The following is a 19,837-nucleotide window of genomic DNA, read 5'->3' as shown; positions in this document are numbered from 1 at the left end:
ATGGATCTTTGAGAGATTATTTTTAAGGGAGCCCCTGCAGGAAGTTGGGCGTGTATAGTTTGGAGAGAGGGGAGACGCTTTTGAGATTTCGAGATAGGAGGAAGCTCAACTCGAGTTCTCCTGCAATTTTTGAGTTTTTACAACTAGTAAAACTTGATACGTAATTTATATAAGAAATCTTTTGTGGCAGTTGTCATAATCGTCACAAACTTTTTTACTGTTGGAGAACTTCTAACAGGATTGAATTTTAATCATTACGGAGTTGTGTTCGTGATTCGAAAGTGATTCGGAAGGATACTTGTTATTAGTGGTAGTTAAAGTTTTACGGCCACAGAAGTTTAGCCAGCTTGGTGATAAAAAAACATTGTTAAGTAAAACAGTTTTTTCCGCGTACCAAACTCCGCGTACCACCAGTGGACTTTCATCAACAGTGATATTTGCGTGACATGCAAATTATAAATTCGACAGATACTACGCATTCAGCAAACTTTTAAATATTTTGAAACCACAGATCAACAATTACTACAGATTTTTGACAGCAACAGGAACCACAGCGAACTATTTCGGGAGCAGCGCAGCGAACAATTTCGAGGAGCGGCAGAGTGATCTTTTTGGAGCAACGCTAAGTTAAAATTTATGAACTTTTGGAGAAAAAGAACTTAAATTGATCATTGACTTACATTTAAGCCAATTTTATTTGATTTTATTTTTTCTGATCTAAGTTTCGTAAAAAGGGCCCTGTTTATTTTCATTTTTTTTTCTAAGTACCTTAGTTATTTTGTTTTTGAATTATTATCTTAATAAATTACTTATCTTCCATATATATATATATATGATCTACGAATTACTGGTTTTTTTATTTGCTGTTCTGGACGCACAGTGGCATAGTTTTTATTTTAGGCAAGTGCGGTTACATTTTGGCGCCCAAGGTGGGGCATTTATTTAATGCTCCAACAAATTATAGTAAACTGATAGAAGTATTCGTCGGGTCAAGCAAGTTGTTACCCCTGGCTTCTTGTGGCGCGAATACTGTACAGGGAGAATGAGAAGTACGAATAAGGCAGAAATTCGTAGAAACGGTACATTGATATTGTGTTTTATTACAGCTCTGTAAACAAGCTGGTTAGATGTTTATTTTGAAGTACGTACTGTTGAGTCAGAATATCACTCCTAAATTATGGGTCACTAGGCAATCTTCAATTTAGCAAAACTTCCTGCACGGGTTGGGAATTTATCGCGTCAGCATTCGTTGATTGCATCAGCTGTTGCGTGTCGTTTCAGTAGTATTATCTATATTTCGATTACAACCGTTTATCATTAGTTCATTTTTGATTGGATGAGTGCAGCCATCAGTTGTACTGATTTTTGGTTTAAATATTAATTGATCAAATTAGCTAGTTTAATCGTATAGCATGTTTTTAATATCTTAGTATATCGACGAGAAATTTCTAGGTCAGAATCTAGGGAGCTTTAGATGTTTTGTTTGGGGTCACCGTATCGAGTGTGCGCTGAACTCCAGGCGGAAGCTGGGGACGACAGAGATAAAAAGAGGCTTGTCCTCCAGAGCTTAGGACAACCTGCTCTGGGCACAGCTCGGAGTGTAGGTACCGATGCTGAGCTTCAGGAGATCTTAGACGTGTTGCAGGCTGTTTACGAGCCAACAGGAGATGGTCATAGCGTCTTAATGAAATTTTATGATGCAATTCAAGCCCCTGATGAAGAATGCAGTCGTTTCTTACAGCGTTTACAAACTTTGTATCACCGGGCTGTGTCTCTCAATGCTGTCCCGAATGAGGATCCCCTTGCAGCCGTTATCAAACAATTTAGCCGTGGTAGTCATGATGAGAAAATGATTCTCGTTATGGAGGTTGAATCAAATCCAGATCGCTTTCAGCGATATAGTGAATTCCTCTCCGCGGTTAAGAGGGAAGAAATAAAGAGGAGTGAGAAAGAACAACGATTCAAGGTTAAGACAAGGGACGAAAAGAAGGCGGTGATTAGGAATGTCACTAGTACTACAAATGACGAATGCCCATCTCATTTAGTCGCGGCCCTCAAGGCGCAGACAGATACGTTCAAACGACAAACTGACGCTTTAGTAGATAGTATAAAGTCTGTCACACTGGACCCAGCTTCCCAGCAGCAACTCCAGAGGATTCGAGGCCCCTGTTACAAGTGTGGCCGGACTGGCCACTTTGCACGTGACTGCAGGGACATGAGACGACAATACTTTTTCTGTTTATATTGTGGGGGAGAGGGCCATATGGCACGTGATTGCAAACGTGCGGCGGATCCAGTTTTGGTGCTCACTTGCCTGAACCGCGTTAACTCGTCAAATCAGGGAAATTCAGCGCATACTCGCTTTAACCGCCCTAATTCTATGAGCCAAGGAAATAAGAGCTCGGGAAACTAACAAGGGTCTGTACACCAGGGCGACTACAGGCCTGTTCCAACAAAGCCCAAGATTATCGTAGGGGTACTGCGTCCCAGCTATTGGGGGAAGTTTGTGATTTATCTTGTGTTATAGAGGGAGTTTACACAGGTTGTCTTATAGACACGGGATCGCAAGTGAGTATCATTAGTGACACATTTTATAATCGTCATTTGCGTGCTAGCCATCCTATTAGAACATTAGAATCAGTGTTGAAGTTAGAAAGCGCTAGTGGGTCTTCGGTTCCTTATTTGGGGTACATTGAAGCTACGATTCAGATTCACAGTTTAAGTGGATCAGGTTACGAGATTAACGCTTCATTCTTAGTGTGCCCAGACACCCAATTAGCGGCGGAACTTCCGATTCTGATTGGTACGAATATCATAAGACGGGTATTCTCCGAAGAGAAGAATACTGCATTATATCAGATTGGCACGGAACGATTTTCAAAAGGTTCTAGCATGGAAAGTAAAATACATAACGTACGTAGGATAGTTCAGTCGGTTTCCGACATTGATAAATTTGTAGACCCATGTAATGGGAAGGTGGGCAGGCTAGTTACTATTAACAATCGACCTTTTGAGGTTAAGCCGGGTAGAGTAGTTGAAATTGACTGTATGGCTAGCTCGTTCCCAGTCAAATCAAGTTACCCTGCCCTTATAGATACAGCTGACGAAAGCTGTGGTCTTCCTGGAGGGGTGCAGGTTCACAGTAAATTAGTAACGGCCTGCGGCCATAATAAGTGTAGAATGAAAGTTCCAGTGGAGAACTATTCTGAGAAATCAGTCTTTGTATCACCAAAGGCACATATCGCGGACCTATTTTTACCCCAGTGGATACGACCAATCGGTCGTGAAGGACGTAGCATGGGCTCGACACCAGTTCAATCAGTGACCGCGCAAAATGACGAAAGTGAGAAATTTGAGAACGACCCTTTGTTTTCAGGTTTTGAATTTGATACATCGCTCACAGGAGACCAGAAAGCGAGATGCAAGGCCCTTCTGATGAGAAATAAAGACATCTTCTCTAAAGATGATCTTGATTTTGGATTGACGGATGCAGTAGAACACAAGATTGAATTAAAATCTGACCGACCTTTTCGTGACCGTAGTCGTCCGGTACCCTATTCTGATTTAGAAGACTTACGCCAACACCTACAACAATTAATTGACGCTAAAATAATTGAAGAATCCTGTAATCCTTACGCTAGTGCAATCGTTTTGATAAGAAAGAAGAATGGCGAGTTGCGACTTACTGGTGATTTTCGGAAACTAAACAAACTGACCATTAGAGACCAGTATCAGTTGCCCCGGATAGAGGAAGCATTCACCCGTCTTTCTGGCTGTCAGTGGTATTCAACGATGGACTTAAAGAGCGGGTTTTACCAAATCGGCCTTAAGGAAGAAGATCGGGACAAGACCAGTTTCGTGTGTCCTTTTGGTTCATATCGATACATCCGTATGGCCCAAGGACTCACGAACGCTTCAGCAACTTTCCAGCGGCTGATAGAAAAGTGCCTGGGCAATACAAATCTACGACATGCGCTTGCATTCCTTGATGATTTAATAGTATATTCACAAACATTTGATGAGCATTTAGTACACTTGCAAGGAATGTTCGACCGTTTATGACAGTTCGCCTTAAATTGAGTTTGGAGAAGTGTCAGTTATTTAGGCGGTCGGTGTCATACTTAGGCCACGTGATTGGTTCTGAGGGTATACGCACTTGCCCGAAAAAGATCGAAGGAGTAAAGACATGGCCGACCCCCACGTGTCAAAAAGATGTGAAGAAATGGTTAGGTTTTGCATCATACTATAGACGTTTCATCAAGAACTATTCCAGCATTGCCGTCCCATTGCAGGCCCTATTAAAGGGGTATCCAGTAAGAATTCTAAAGGAAAAGTTTCAATCAACCGCCAGGTAGCAACTGCACCTTTTGGGGAGAAATGGGATGCCGATTGTGATAGGGCGTTCAGGAGCCTCAAGGAAAAACGGATTGACGCACCAGTGCTTAAGATAGCTGATCCTAGGCGTCCATACCACCTCCACACTGATGCCAGTACCAAGGGGCTGGGTGCAGCTTTGTATCAGGAAGAAGATGGTTTGCTACGTCCAGTAGCCTATGCTAGTAGATCCCCATCTACTAGTGAACGAAATTATCCTGCTCATAAGCTAGAGTTCTTAGCCCTTCATTGGGCGATGTCGGATAAATTTCATGATTATTTGTATGGTGCTAAGGGCATCAAAGTGTCCACCGATAACAACCCTTTGACTTACGTCCAAACCACAGCTAAATTGGATGCCACTGGACACCGATGGCTCGCAGATCTTTCTATCTATGACTTCTCGATCACGTACCGACCCGGCAGTCAGAATGTAGACGCTATCTAGACGCCCGCACCCGGGTGAGGCTATTGCAGACAGTGAAACTGACCCTGCAGACAGAATAAACTCGATGCTGAAAAGAGTAAGGCCTTTGCCAGAGAATGAAACTGATGGCACCATAGTGGTCAATGTGCCCCTACTCAATGATTATTCACCTGGGGCCGGTTTCACAAAGCGTAATTAACCCTTAATTATGATTAAATCACTAATCATGATTAAATTATCATGATTTAATCAAGTTAGGTGTTTCACAAAACGTAATTAACTTTAATTATAATTAAGTTAATTACAAAATTTAATTCTCCTCTAGAGTGTAATTAAACCATTTAATCATCATTATTTTATTATTAAAAACAAAAAGCTGCAGATATTATTCATGGAATTTGGTGTTTATTAGGCCTAATTGATGACGGCAATTCCTACACTTATTCAGTTTTTCAGATTGTTTGGCTCAAATAATTTGGATTTTTTGCCTTTTGTAAAATGTCAATACTCTAAATTCTATTGATTTATTTTCGAACGTCCTATGTTTTTGTCAGCACGACCACCACATACCTAGAAGTATTGAATTAATTGATTTTGTCCATACATATGATAGATTTCTGTCAGTAGAGTACATATCTATGGAGTAAGTGTTAAAAAGTGCTAATCACTGCTCGGAAATAAACCCCATTTACGAGGATTTTATTTTGCTGACTGGAGGTGAGTTTCTATTTAAAAACTTATGAGACATCTTGCTAAGTTTTTCCACTGGTTCCTGAGACCTTTCAGAGCAATAATTAACTCCCAAAGGAGTGAATTTCTCTTTTCCTCTAAACAAGGAAGGTTGTTCCTGTTGTTGATGCTTGGACAGCAAATGGCTGTCTAAAGTTCCGCCATTTTGATACAGTTAAATTGTAATTAAGTTGCCTAATAATGTAATTAGTTAATTTTGTAATTAAACCCTTTCGTGAAACCGAATTTTAATCGTAATTAACTAATCATGATTAAGGAAATTTAATCATAATTTAGGTCCTAATTATAATTGAAGTTAATTATGCTTTGTGAAACCGGCCCCTGGCATTCAGTGCCTGCCAGTAACTGGTAAATCTCTCCAGACCGTGGTCAGTACGAACAGAGTATTTGGTTGTATTTCGCGGGACACTTGGGCTATGATCGCACTTTAGACCTGGCTAAACAACGATTCTATTGGCCAAATATGGCCGAGAGTATTAGCCAGCATTGTAAGCAATGTAAACCATGCGTGTTGAGAAAAACTAAAGACAAGAAAGCAGTACCCATGCTCAGCTTGCAGTCTAGCGGTCCTATGGACTTAGTGTGTATCGATTTTCTCTCGATTGAACCAGATGATACTGGAAAAGAAAACGTCTTAGTCATAACTGACCACTATACAAGATTCTCTAGAGCTATAGTGACTAGGAATCGGACTACAAAACAAGTGGCAGAGGTGCTGTGGAAAAACTTCTTCCTAGATTTCGGGTTCCCTCGTAGACTCCATAGCGACAGAGGATCCAGTTTTACTAGCAAGATATGTAGAGATCTAAAGAAGATTGCGGGAATTAGGAACTCTCTCTACAGTCCATACCATCCACCTAGTAATGGTCAGTGTGAGAGGTTCAATCGCACGCTCCTTGGTATGTTGGGAACTTTGAGCGAGGATAAGCGTAGCCATTGGTCACAGCATGTGAGGTATCTCACATACGCCTACAACTGTACCAAAAATGATGCCACCGGTTATTCACCATTTCAGTTGATGTTTGGGCGACAACCCCGCCTCGCAGTGGATTGGCTCTTCAATCTCAGAGACACACCTTCAGATCAGAACAAAAGTTATTCTAAATACGCTAGTGATCTAAGATCTAAGCTAGATACTGCATACAGGCTGGCTCAAGAAAGTGCTATGAAGAACAGCGGATATAATCAAGCTCGCTACAACCAGAAAGTGAAGAAAAGTTTCTTAGAACTAGGGGACCGAGTACTGATTCGGAATGTTGGCATCAAAGGTAAACACAAATTGGCTCCTAGGTGGCAGCCTGATGTCTACATCGTCAAGGAGAAATTAGGAGAGGTAGTCTACAGAGTACAGAGGGAAGATGGATTAGGGGACAAACGTATTTTTCATCGAAACTTACTTCTTCCATGTGGATTCCTGCCTTTACCAACCCCAAATCTCGTAGATAAAGGCAAGACAAGAAGTAAAAGCAATCAGGCTGTGCCTGTAGAAAGACCCCTTTCTGAGGACAGTTCCGACTCTGACAGTTCAGATTCCGAGGGGAATCGTCTAGTTTTGCCTCCCCCGAATAAAGTCGTTATTAGTGATGCTGTCAGTGATCACTCAGTTTCGGAGTCAGATGACTCTGATATCGTCATACGAGAACGACTGGTCAGATCACGGCGTGAGAGAAGGAGACCTGCGCGACTGGAATATTTTGATCGTGGAAAGACAATAGCCAATAGAGTTTCAGTATTACACGACATGCTTGACTTACTCACGAAATAATTGGGGTGATTGATTAGAGTGAAATACAGAATTCTGGAAGGCTATGCATTGATTAGAAGGATGCATTTACATTTTTATTGCAACTTTTGTAGTTTGATGATATGACCAATTTAATCGGATTCATTAATTTTAAGGTGTAATTATTTCATTGAGGTAGATAGAATTTCATAATAATTGCATGGCCCGGGTTATTTGATCAAATCGATCGAATTGTGTTCATTTAGTCTTTGTTCTAATTTTGTGTGGTGTTGGGTTCAATTACATTAATTATACATGTTAGTCTTGGATTTATAGTTTAAATTAGATTTTTTTTTTGTATTCGGTATCTTGGTCTTTGGAAATCTGCGGGAGCAGATTCTCTAGGCGGGGGTGCAATGTAGCCACTACTATGGGGGGTCCCATCATTTTAGTTGGAACAGCCTGTAGTCGGTTTTATATATATTTCCTTAAAGTCCTTACGTTATATCTAATTTTTTTTTCATAACAGGCACTTGCTGAATTTAGTTCACAAGTTTAAACATATTCAAGTTTTATGAGGTCGCTGGCTCATGTAGCCTTGGTGTTAATTATTATGAGATGTGAATTTTGACACGTATTTGCTGATGCAATTTTTACCGGAAGCTATGGGGTTCACAAGAATTTCAATTATTTTAATCTCATAAAGTATTCATTTTTCTTCTATAAAGAGGAATATTAGGATTTCACAATTATGTGGCGGGAGTTAAATACATTAGTATTATTTTGGGTAAGTTCCTTTTCACCATTTTAGGGGATAAACTATCTAATTTTTTGACTTGAATGGATCTTTGAGAGATTATTTTTAAGGGAGCCCCTGCAGGAAGTTGGGCGTGTATAGTTTGGAAAGAGGGGAGACGCTTTTGAGATTTCGAGATAGGAGGAAGCTCAACTCGAGTTCTCCTGCAATTTTTGAGTTTTTACAACTAGTAAAACTTGATACGTAATTTATATAAGAAATCTTTTGTGGCAGTTGTCATAACCGTCACAAATTTTTTTTACTGTTGGAGAACTTCTAACGGGATTGAATTTTAAACATTACGGAGTTGTGTTCGTGATTCGAAAGTGATTCGGAAGGACACTTGTTATTAGTGGTAGTTAAAGTTTTACGGCCACAGAAGTTTAGCCAGCTTGGTGATAAAAAAACATTGTTAAGTAAAACTGTTTTTTCCGCGTACCAAACTCCGCGTACCACCAGTGGACTTTCATCAACAGTGATATTTGCGTGACGTGCAAATTATAAATTCGACAGATACGACGCATTCAGCAAACGTTTAAATATTTTGGAACCACAGATCAACAATTACTACAGATTTTTGACAGCAACAGGAACCGCAGCGAACAATTTCGAGGAGCGGCAGAGCGATCTTTTTGGAGCAACGCTAAGTTAAAATTTATGAACTTTTGGAGAAAAAGAACTTTAATTGATCATTGACTTACATTTAAGCTAATTTAATTTGATTTGATTTTTATTTTTTCTGATCTAAGTTTCGTAAAAAGGGCCCTGTTTATTTTCATTTTTTTCTAAGTACCTTAGTTATTTTGTTTTTGAATTATTATCTTAATAAATTACTTATCTTCCATATATATATATATATAATCTACGAATTACTGGTTTTTTTATTTGCTGTTCTGGACTCATGCCCGCACGGTGGCATAGTTTTTATTTTAGGCAAGTGCGGTTACACAGATACTAAATCACAATCCCAGCAGGATAAGGGTGACACAATTGAGTTGTAAGAAGATTTGGCTTTATTATAAGTTATAAGAAGACTACTAAAAACGGGTCTCAAGTTATTTCACATTTTTAGGCCAGCCATAGGCCAAATCATTCATTAGAACATTATCCATTCTCCGACCCCTATGAAGCTGAATTTTGAAAGAGGGCCTCATAAAAATTTATAAGAGCTTTTTCGCGAAATTCTGATCGCAAAAATATCTGTTTTACAAAGCAAAGCAAAGACTCCTCTATGATTGGCTTAGCCCCAGAGATCAGCAGGTTTTCACGTGAACCTGCGGTATCAGGCCAATGGCCATAATGAATCTGATCTGGGAGTTATCCGCGCTGAAACACTATTCCTTGTGGAGCTCAGTTTTCCTGGAGTAAAAATACTGTAAAATGATGAGATTCATAGTTTTTGGTTTACCTTTGTCAGCGATATGAGGTTGGCATTGAGCCAATAATTCATGTAAAATCGCGGTACGTTTTTTTATGTGAGCATTTGTTTCATTGGTTCTTGGCTTAAACGACGTATAATCGATGCGATTGAAGACATGGCAAACCTCCGTCGATGTACATGGTCAACTGAGTTAAAATTCTTCGAAAATCTGTTTTTGGCGGGAAAATTCTTAGCTCTCGCGTATAAAATTGCAATGACCTCGATTGGGGGGCGTCGTCTCTACGAGCGAATGGGATTGGCTGTTTTTGGGATATACGGGGAATTCCGGCGCAACAAAAATAATTATGGGAAAGCCATATAGAATGGCGTACGTTTCATTGGACTAGGTGCCGTATATGTGCGAATTTTAAATGCTCATTGCTGGTGAGGATGTAATTATTTCACACATCCGCCTTAGGTATTGTTTCATTTTAATACCCGGTGATTGTTTTGTTTGACATTGAAGTGTAAGCGAACATTCACTTACACGAAGCCTCCACCTGTGCGCGCAGAGTGCTACATGACACACACACACACAAGCTTGTACAGTACACTACTCAAGGTGATGCTGTAACGCGTGCGCGTTTGACATGAAAATAGGCTGAATAATCGTAGCAGAAGATGAGCGCTGTGTTTTCTGTTTGATAGAATTTGTAATAAATTGTAATTTCTTGTGACCTGAAAATATTAAGCAGCAAACTAAAAGTATAGGTCGAGGTCTGAATATTGTAGTCGTAAATTCCAGGATTTAATGATATGTGACATCATAATGAATTTTAGGCCATCCCATATTAATGGTCTGTTTGATGAACCCGACCGACCCGACTTCAAAGGTACCGAGTGAAAACTTTTTTTCTGGGATTCATTGAAATAAATTTTATTTTTGATAAAAACGGCCGACCGACCCACTGCCTATGTATGAGCTACGTATTATGTATGTTTCAATCCAAGTGTGCATCGTGTGAAAACATGCCTTGTCAATGTGGCCTAATTTAAGTTTTCCAGGAAACTGGCAGTGTTCCAATAAGCTGCCATTCATTCTCCAAGTGGCTATATCAAAGCTGGTAACGTAAAACCGCGCACATATTCAATGTACTGTTTCATTTTTAACTCAGAGATGACGCTCTGGACGAAGTTATAATTTTAGAATAATTCTCGAAATCTACGCTATTAGACAAATTTCCGGCGCACAACGTAGATGATTTTTGCGACATTGTTTCCATGTAAAAAGGTGATAAATTTTTTTTTTTTGCCCAAAAATTAAGCAAAAAAAAATTTTTCTTACCTACCGACTCATCCTGAAAAGTTGAGTCGGTGTTACGGCAAACAGACAATTATTTTGGGATGGCCGTATTTGAGTAATTTTTTCATATTGTGAAACATTTTTTTTGGAAAATATAAAATAATTTCCCTGCCACGCCTACCTGTACCCTACAAACTTTTGGACGTGGACTGTAACCAAATGTATATCTTTGGTCTTATTTGACTACAAAATGATTCTTTAAGAAACATAAAATACAATATAAACTTGTGGAACTTTGAAGTCACAAATTAAAAAGATTTTTCAAGCCATGCCCTTACTCCAAACAACCTCTAGCTTTCAAGGTAAACCACACTTTGCCCATGGGCAATTTATTTTAAATAAAGTTTATGTAAGAAATTTTGTTTAGTATTTTGTTCAAAAAAGGTAAATATTATGTTAATGACATATTAAACGAAGTAGGATTGGCCAATTTACTGGTTACTGAAAAATACTGAAAAAAAAACCAGAAATATAGCTGCAAAGCAGCAATAACGGGTTTTCTGCACATCCTTGTTCGTATTCTTGATCTTGTCTGGATAATGTGTCGACCACGATCGCGTTTACGTGATACAGCCAAACCATGCCATGAAAATGAAGGGAATTCAGAATCCTGTTCAACCGTCAACATGGTTTTATAAAAGGACAGTCGACAAACAGTCAATTAGGCCTACTTTGAGACCATGGATGACTGGACCAGATAGTTATTTGACTCTGGAAAATCAACTGTTATGCCCAAATGGGAACGTTTCTGTCTGATCGAACAATTGTACGAACGAAAAACCTTTCGTTTGGACAAAATAAGTTTGTTCGAACAATGAAAACAACTTTGTTCTAACGATTCTTTCAAATTGGTTCAATCGAACAAAATATTGATTCGATCTAAAAAAACTGTATAATTTCGGAAGAGTATTCAGATAGTTAAATAATAATAAGAACGCAACTATCACAATCTTCATGATGATAATGAGTTTATTTACATGTTCAAACGTTTCGATCGATTTCGACTCATCGCTTCGAGTCCTTTTCAAGAAATGACATGAAAAGATTCAAACTATGTATAGTATACTGTTACTAATTACAGAGAATATAATGCAGGCGTGAAGTGGCCTAGTTTACAAAATACAAATGGATTATAAACATATCAAAATACGTTCAGTAAAAATGAGACACCATGTGTAGAAAGTTGTTTGTTAATACTTGGTTTTTTGGATTTTATGTATAATGCCTCTTTGATGGTGATTTCAAAGTCATTTTTTCCAGAATCAACGATTGAAAAGTTGTTTTTTAAAGAAAAATTTGATGCACAATTTTTACATGATGTTAAATGTTCCTTAATTGCTGAAGGCGAAGTTCCATGCTCCTTTACAATGTCGCATTGTTTTACCAATGTATGTGTTATTTGCATCACGCAAACATTTGAATTTATAAATTACATTGGCCAACAAGGGTGAAGGAGTATGGGACTTGAGTGAAATGTAGTTCCTAATTCTGAAAGAAGTAAAGACAATACGAATATCCACGTTGTAATATTGTTTGAATAGACTCTTGAGTTTTCTGCCAAATATAATCGAAGGGAGGCCTATGTAAGGAACGAAAAAAAGTGTTTCGACATTATCTTCCCTGACCATACTAGCGGGAGTATCATCACTACATTTGCTATTCAAAAATTTGTTCGAAAGGTCTTTTGAACGAAAAAAACATCTTTCTAAGGCTCCGCAGTAACTTAAGTCATTAGGAATTAATGAAATACCAGTTTCATTCATGATGAAAGAACTCAAATGAGAAGTCTGGTTTATAAAGCTGTCTGCTCATACGAAATTTTCAAAAGATGTTAATTTTTGCCGTTAAAAATCGTTGATAATTGTGATTGATCATTGCAAGTCAGAACCAGTTAATCACTCATACTTGCATTTTAATAAATCTGATTCCTCCTTTACAGTGAACTTAGCTTTAACCTAGTAGAGGCTACTAGTATAGCCTATGTAGGCCTATGTATATGCATAGGCCTAACAACCGGACAGATTGGTCTTAGGCCTATTGAATTTCAACCCTCCTAAACATCGTATTCCTACACCTTATTTAACAGGGATAGGTCCATGGGGTATTCCATTCGTAAAATCGACTTCATTTTCGGATTAAGAAGAAATTGTTTGTAGGCCTACTTCGCATTGCAGCAATTTTGCCGAATTTTTTATTGCAAATTTTGTTTGATGTTCAGTCCGTAAATTATCACAACTATTATACTATGCTTGCTTGAATCAGTTAAGCTCAGTAGGCCTAGAGGTCGCGTACACCTCAATAAACACTTCAAGCGACCTACTAGTAGCTATTAGTAGGAGCGACCTATTAGTAGGAACGATCTCCTATCCACCGCTGCATCCGAGACGCTCACTCCGAATATCAAGCTTGAATCCAGCTTACGGATAAGAAGGTGTAATATACAGACATTTAGTAAATATCCCGTGGATTTGGTAAAGATCAGTATGTACTGTAGGAAAAATAGAATATTGATGAATGTTTGAAATCCGCGGCCAAATCACTGATAGTAATAAATCCATTTATTGATACCTCGTCACCACAACAGCTTTTCTCCGCTGCATCAGTTCGGCATGTTTAGTTTAGGCCTATACGACTCGGTGCTCTAGTGATTTATCATAGTAAATATCTGATAAAGAAACTAACTGTTTGAAGCCCGCAGCCAAATCACTGGGAGAAATCAATTTATTTGTACTTGGTTTGATTTTCTTGGCGAGGAGAACCCGTAGCGGATCCGCAGAACGATGAAGTAAAGACACAAGTTGATTCATCGGTCTTTACAGCTCGACAGTGTTTATAATATTTAGAGTAGTAAATTATATCCTGTGGGTCGGTAAAGTGTACTGATGAAGCAAATGGGTAATTGTTAAAATTGCGGCAATTGCATCTTGCGGCAATAAATTTGTTTATTTACACTTGAATGGATAATCAAAGTGACGAGCAGCCTCCAGTGGATTTCGGGATGTCGCCTCATTGAATGGGGCCCCAATTTTCGATGTTTACGGCCCGACAGTGCTTTTGTAACATTGATTCATGATACTACACACGGAGTATTTGTAGATCGAAGTGAGCTGAAGGATATCATACGGATTGTATCGGCAACAGTGGCAAGGTAACAAAGCCTATGCTCTTTTAGTGAAAAAATGTGACATAAAATGATAATAATAAGAAACACGCGAATCTCAATAGGGCTTTCTGTGAAGTAACAGAAAACCCTAAATAATACTGAATAAGATAAACTTGGCAGGTCTGCTCTTATCGAATTTACAACATACTACAAATGGATTGTTTGTTTTGAGAACAATACCATCTTTAAAATTTAGGATTGAAAATAAACGATATAACTGGGTTTGTAAGTGGGATCTGACCATGGCCTTAATTTAGAAAATGATACGGGATAGTAATATCATCCAACGAATCCAAATGAGTTTCACTTAAGCTAATACAGACAAATTTAATATGTTGTTTGCAAGCGATGAATGTTTGTGTTAAAGGGCAGGTGCTGTCAAAATTGAACTTTCCGCTATTTCTTAATCAGAAGCAATTTAAGTATATATATAACCACCTGAGGTCTGAACTATCGAAAAAAGTAACTCGAATTAGCCGTAAATTAGTCATTTATTTATCCTTCACTCGTATAGTTCACATACAAACTGCAGTGGCGCTATTTATAATGTTAACTATGACAATCAACACAAGCACGTGTGAGTGCTACTATGCGTAGCCTATGTATAATCGATAAAATAAACATCATATGTTCATTGTATTCATAGACCTACAGTGTTACTCACATTAATACCATTATCATATACAACGGTGGCAACTGTATATAATGGTAAGAGTTAATTAATTCAAATCACTCCCAAAACAATAAAATATTGCATGAAATGTCTAGTGAAATGACTGGAAGCCGCAAGCGTTTGTCACAGATGACATCAGAAACATGCACCTGCCAACATAAACAATAACAGTGAGCACATGCTGAAATTGCCGATTTAAAAGTCATATGCCGATTTAAAAGTCATATTTCCCAGTAATGGTGGAACTTAAATTCAAACCAGTGGCATATTTGATATTTGTGAATACATCACATTTGAAAATTAGGAAATTAAACGAACTTACCTGTAAGTGAAGTTTGATTGAGATTCTATTGAATCAGTAATAGGGAACGAAGGAATCACATGAGATAGCACATGTGGTATCGCCAGTCAGTGTGCATTTGGCTTCACTGGAGATCAGTCGTTTTTTCTCACAGTGTGCTGGAACTGTTCTTGTGTGTTTGTGTGTTACTGGATTTTTAATAGCTATTGGATTTAATTTCTTCGACTGTTGTTGGATTACTGTTATTAACTGTTGTACTTGGATATATATTTACTGATCTACGAATAATGGCTGAAAAAAGGCTATTATCTGATGACGAGGATGCCCTTTTGGGCCCTCGCAATAAAAATACCCACTCCACTGCAGGGGATTCATGCCCTGTGAACCCCACTGGGGACAGGGATGAAGACAAGATGCACCCCACTGGGGACAAACTTGCCACCATAGAAAAATCTATGGAGTCAATTGCGACAGCAATGACAAAGATGGGGGACGCTTGGCAACAGATGACCAAGACTGTCAATCAAACCCCAAAGAAAAGGCAAAAGACATGCCATGACATGTCAGATTCTCACCATGGTGAGAGTGAGGCCGAGGTTGAAATGTCGTCCGATAACGGGGACGACGATGTCGACTTATTATTGTCATCTCAAAAAGATGAAAATGGAGGGGACGAAGAGGAAAACCCCTCGGACTCAGAGTCTAAACTTAAACTCCTCGATATGGAGTTAAACGATGAAACCCCAGAAATGGACAAAGGGTTAACAGAAATTATAGAGAAAAGGTTCTCTAAAGCACTGAACATTGAAATGATGAGGGCCAAGGAAAAGACCTACCCGGTACCCAAAAATTGCGAGGCATTAACCGCGCCTCGGGTTAATACGGAAATTTGGCCCACAATAGGAGCCGCTGCAAAAACACGTGACTTAAAACTCGCCAATACTCAGTCTGCAGTAAGGAAAGGGGCCACGGCAGTGGCTTTGACAACTGAAAAGTTACTAGCCAAACGAAATGGCGGGAAATTCTCGAAAGACGAAGTCGATATAATGTTGAGAACATCAATTAATGCTCTTGCATTACTGGGCCATGCATCACATGAGTTGTCAATGCGCAGGCGGGAATCGGTCAAGCCAGGATTAAAACCCAAATATTGGGGTCCGTGCAAAGACAATGTCCCGGTTTCTAAATGGCGGTTTGGTGACGACGTATAAAAAGCAATACGAGAAGCTAAACAAACCGATGACGTCGGCTATGAGGCCTTTAATGATAGAAAAAAGTACAAACACCAGCCAAAAAACGGCTGGAAACGGAACCGCAACTTCAGCTACCAGCGGAACGGATTCAATCCAAACAAGAAAAAATTCATAAAGAAATCAGAAAATTAGAACCATCAGACAGCTTACCACAGGTAAGTTGTTCTGCTGATATTTTTGCTTATGGTAGTTAAAAATAATGACTATTTTAGCTTTGATTTTTGGGAATATACCCGATTTATTAAAAGTACAATTGATTCAGCCATATGGCAGGTGGAAAATTTTATTGGAGGACAAGTCCGATTTAAATTCGAAAGATGGGAGCAAATAACCAGTGATCAGGAAATACTGGGAACCATCAGAGGCTACAGAATTGATTTTATAGAAAAGCCTGTTCAGAATTTTGTTCCCAAAGAAATAAAGTTTTCCACAGCAGAAAATATAGCTATTGAAGCTGAAATTTTGAAATTAACAAAGAAACAGGTCATTTCGAAATGTACTCATGAAGAGGGCGAATTTATATCGTCAATTTTTGTGAGACCTAAGAAGGATGGGTCATATAGAGTTATTTTGAACCTCTCAAAACTTAATAAGTATATTCGGTACCATCACTTCAAGATGGATACACTTAAAACTGTTACTGACATGATGACCCCAGGGTGTTTCATGGCAACAATGGATTTAAAAGATGCTTATTATAGCATCCCTATAGCCATGGAGCACCAAAAATGTTTGAAATTTTATTTTAATGGTCAACTTTATACCTGCTTCCCTACTGGGTTAAGTCCATGCCCTAGGGCATTTACAAAATGCTTGAAGCCTGCTCTCTCTTTGTTGAGGGCGGAAGGGAAGCAATCTGTTGCATATTTAGATGATATATATATGCAGGGAAATAATCTTCCTGATTGTGCTAGTAATGTTAAAACATTGGCACCGCTAATGACGGACCTGGGATTTGTAATACATCCAGACCCTGAAAAATCTGCACTGCTGCCAGCCCGGCAGCGTGAATTTATTGGATTCATGCTTGATTCTGTCTATAGGTCAGTTTCACTGACAGTGAAGAAAGCAGATAGGGTTAAATTATCTTGCCAACAACTAATTGACTAGAAAACTGATTTCACACGGAAAACCGGATCTGATTGTTTATTCTGATGCCTCGAATACAGGGTTCGGTTACTCATCACCTGACCTGAATCTGTCGGGCGGTGGTATCTGGAAATTAGCAGAGCAGCTGCTGCATATTAACGCTTTAGAGATGAAAGCTGCTGAATTGGCGCGAATGGCCCTGTGTCGAAATAAAAAAGGCAAGCACATTAGGCTTATGGTCGACAATACCACTGCTGTGTCCTATATTAGAGAGATGGGTGGCTCACATTCTTTAAAATGTAATGAGGTAGCTAAGAGAATATGGTCATGGGCCATAGCTAATAATGTATGGTTGTGTGCATCGCATGTACCTGGAATTTAAAATATATGTGCTGACAGAGAATCCAGGGTATTTAAATTAGAGATAGAATGGGCTCTTAACCACAAAGTGTTTGAACAGATATTAGAAAAACTGCCAGAAATTAAATTAGAGATTGATTTATTTGCAACGAGACTGAATCGTAAATTGCCCAGCTACGTTGCCTGGAAGCCTGACCCGGAGGCAGTGGCTATTGATACTTTTATGCTGGACTGGTCACTGTATAAATATACGTATATTTTCCCTCCTTTCAGCCTAATCCCCAGAGTACTACAGAAAGTTTCAGAGGATCAAGCAACCTCGATGTTAATTGTACCGGACTAGCCGACGCAGGCTTGGTACCCTACTCTCTTGAGACTGTTATGTGCGGAACCGGTGATTCTTCGGGCCAACAGGAGACTATTAATAATGCCGCAAGATTCGGAAATGGTCCATCCTCTAGCAACAAAATTGAGCCTTCTGGTATGCATTGTGTCAGGAATGCATTGCAAGCGAAAAATATTTCTGGAAAATCAGCTGAAATTATGGCGGGCAGGTACAAAGAAACAATACGAGACCTATTTTAAGAAGTGGGAGAAATATTGTGCTAGACGGAGTGTCGATACGTTTCAACCCGATATCAGTGATGTATTAGAATTTTTGACTGAGTTATATGAAAGTAACATTGGTTATAGTGCTATTAATACTGCGAGGAGTGCACTCTCGTCAATTATAATTCTAGAGGGGCACTGTACAATCGGTAATCATCCTCTCGTTTCTCGGTTTCTGAAGGGTGTATTTAATTTGCGACCTTCGTTGCCAAGATATGTAACTACGTGGGACATTAGACCTGTTTTGGTGTATTTAAAATCACTGGATTTAGACTCACTGACTCTGGAGCCACTTACTTTGAAACTAACATTTTTGTTGGCGATTTTATCAGGGCAGAGAGTTAGTACTATTCAATCTTTGAAGATCAAAGACTTAACTTTTTGCGAAAACAGATGTGTTTTTTATATAAGTTCACTACAAAAGACGTCAAAACCAGGACGTCATAAATCGCATCTTACATTCAATACGTACGCTGATAAGAATTTGTGTTTGTGTTCTCATTTAAAACGATACATAAATCTGACCAGAGACTTCCGGGATTGCTCTGGACAGCTGTTGATTAGCTTCATAAAACCGCATGGATCTGTTACTACTCAAACCGTTTCCAGATGGATCAGGATGCAAATATTGATGTGTCGGTTTTTGGCGCACACTCGACTAGAGCTGCGGTTGGCTCTGGCCTTAAATGGGCGGGAATTCCCGTTGATAGCATACTTAATAGTATTGGTTGGCAGAATGAAAAAACTTTCGCTAGATTCTATGATAAAGACGTTGAAAGCAAATTTGTATTAAGTGATTCCCTACTGTCAATTATGTTGTTATTATAGGCTAAATATATCTGCTGCATATTATAAACATATATATACATCAAAATTAAGGTGGCTGTCTTCTTTGTGACACGAAGTCTCATATCTGGCTTCTCGTGATCAAGGCTTTCAAATCTCATGGGATTCTGTAGTGACCTAATTACTGGTGAGACAGAATTAGGAAATTAAACAAACTTACCTGTAAGTGAAGTTTGATTGAGATTCTATCGAATCAGTAATAGGGAACGAAGGAATCACATGCCCACCGCTTACAACAAATTTGACAATTACTGTACAGTTTTAAGTGTTTCCCGGCCCAATGTTTCTTGACCACTCAAAGCTATTTAAAGACTGACTGGCGATACCACATGTGCCAATTTCCATATTAACCCGAGGCGTGGTTAATGCCTCGCAATTTTTGGGTACCGGGTAGGTCTTTTCATTGGCCCTCATCATTTCAATGTTCAGGGCTTTAGAAAACCTTTACTCTATAATTTCTGTTAACCCTTTGTCCATTTCTGGCCCAGGGGTTTCATCGTTTAACTCCATATCAAGGAGTTTAAGTTGAGACTCTGAGTCCGAGGGGTTTTCCTCTTCGTCCCCTCCATTTTCATCTTTTTGAGATGACAATAATATGTCGACATCGTCGTCCCCGTTATCGGACGACATTTCAACCTCGGCCTCACTCTCATCATGGTGAGAATCTGACATGTCATGGCATGTCTTTTGCCTTTTCTTTGGGGTTTGATTGACAGTCTTGGTCATCTGTTGCCAAGCGTCCCCCATCTT

At 39.0% G+C, this 19,837-nt stretch overlaps 2 protein-coding genes across 4 annotated transcripts in view; both read left to right on the top strand.

Moving 5' to 3' along the window:
• Positions 1 to 19,837, top strand: part of LOC141901467 (heat shock 70 kDa protein 14-like) — a 155,791-nt gene that overhangs the window by 28,954 nt on the left and 107,000 nt on the right. The window lies entirely within an intron of this gene.
• On the top strand, positions 1,475 to 2,413 carry LOC141901085 (uncharacterized). Its single transcript, XM_074788164.1, has one exon. The coding sequence runs from the start codon at positions 1,475 to 1,477 to the stop codon at positions 2,411 to 2,413; it is 939 nt and encodes a 312-aa protein (XP_074644265.1).

The sequence above is a fragment of the Tubulanus polymorphus genome, chromosome 3 (assembly GCF_964204645.1).
Source record: "Tubulanus polymorphus chromosome 3, tnTubPoly1.2, whole genome shotgun sequence".
In the NCBI taxonomy this organism is placed as follows: Eukaryota; Metazoa; Nemertea; class Palaeonemertea; order Tubulaniformes; family Tubulanidae; genus Tubulanus; species Tubulanus polymorphus.
Note: the sequence above shows the minus strand (reverse complement) of the source record. Positions and strands in the feature narration are given on the sequence as shown.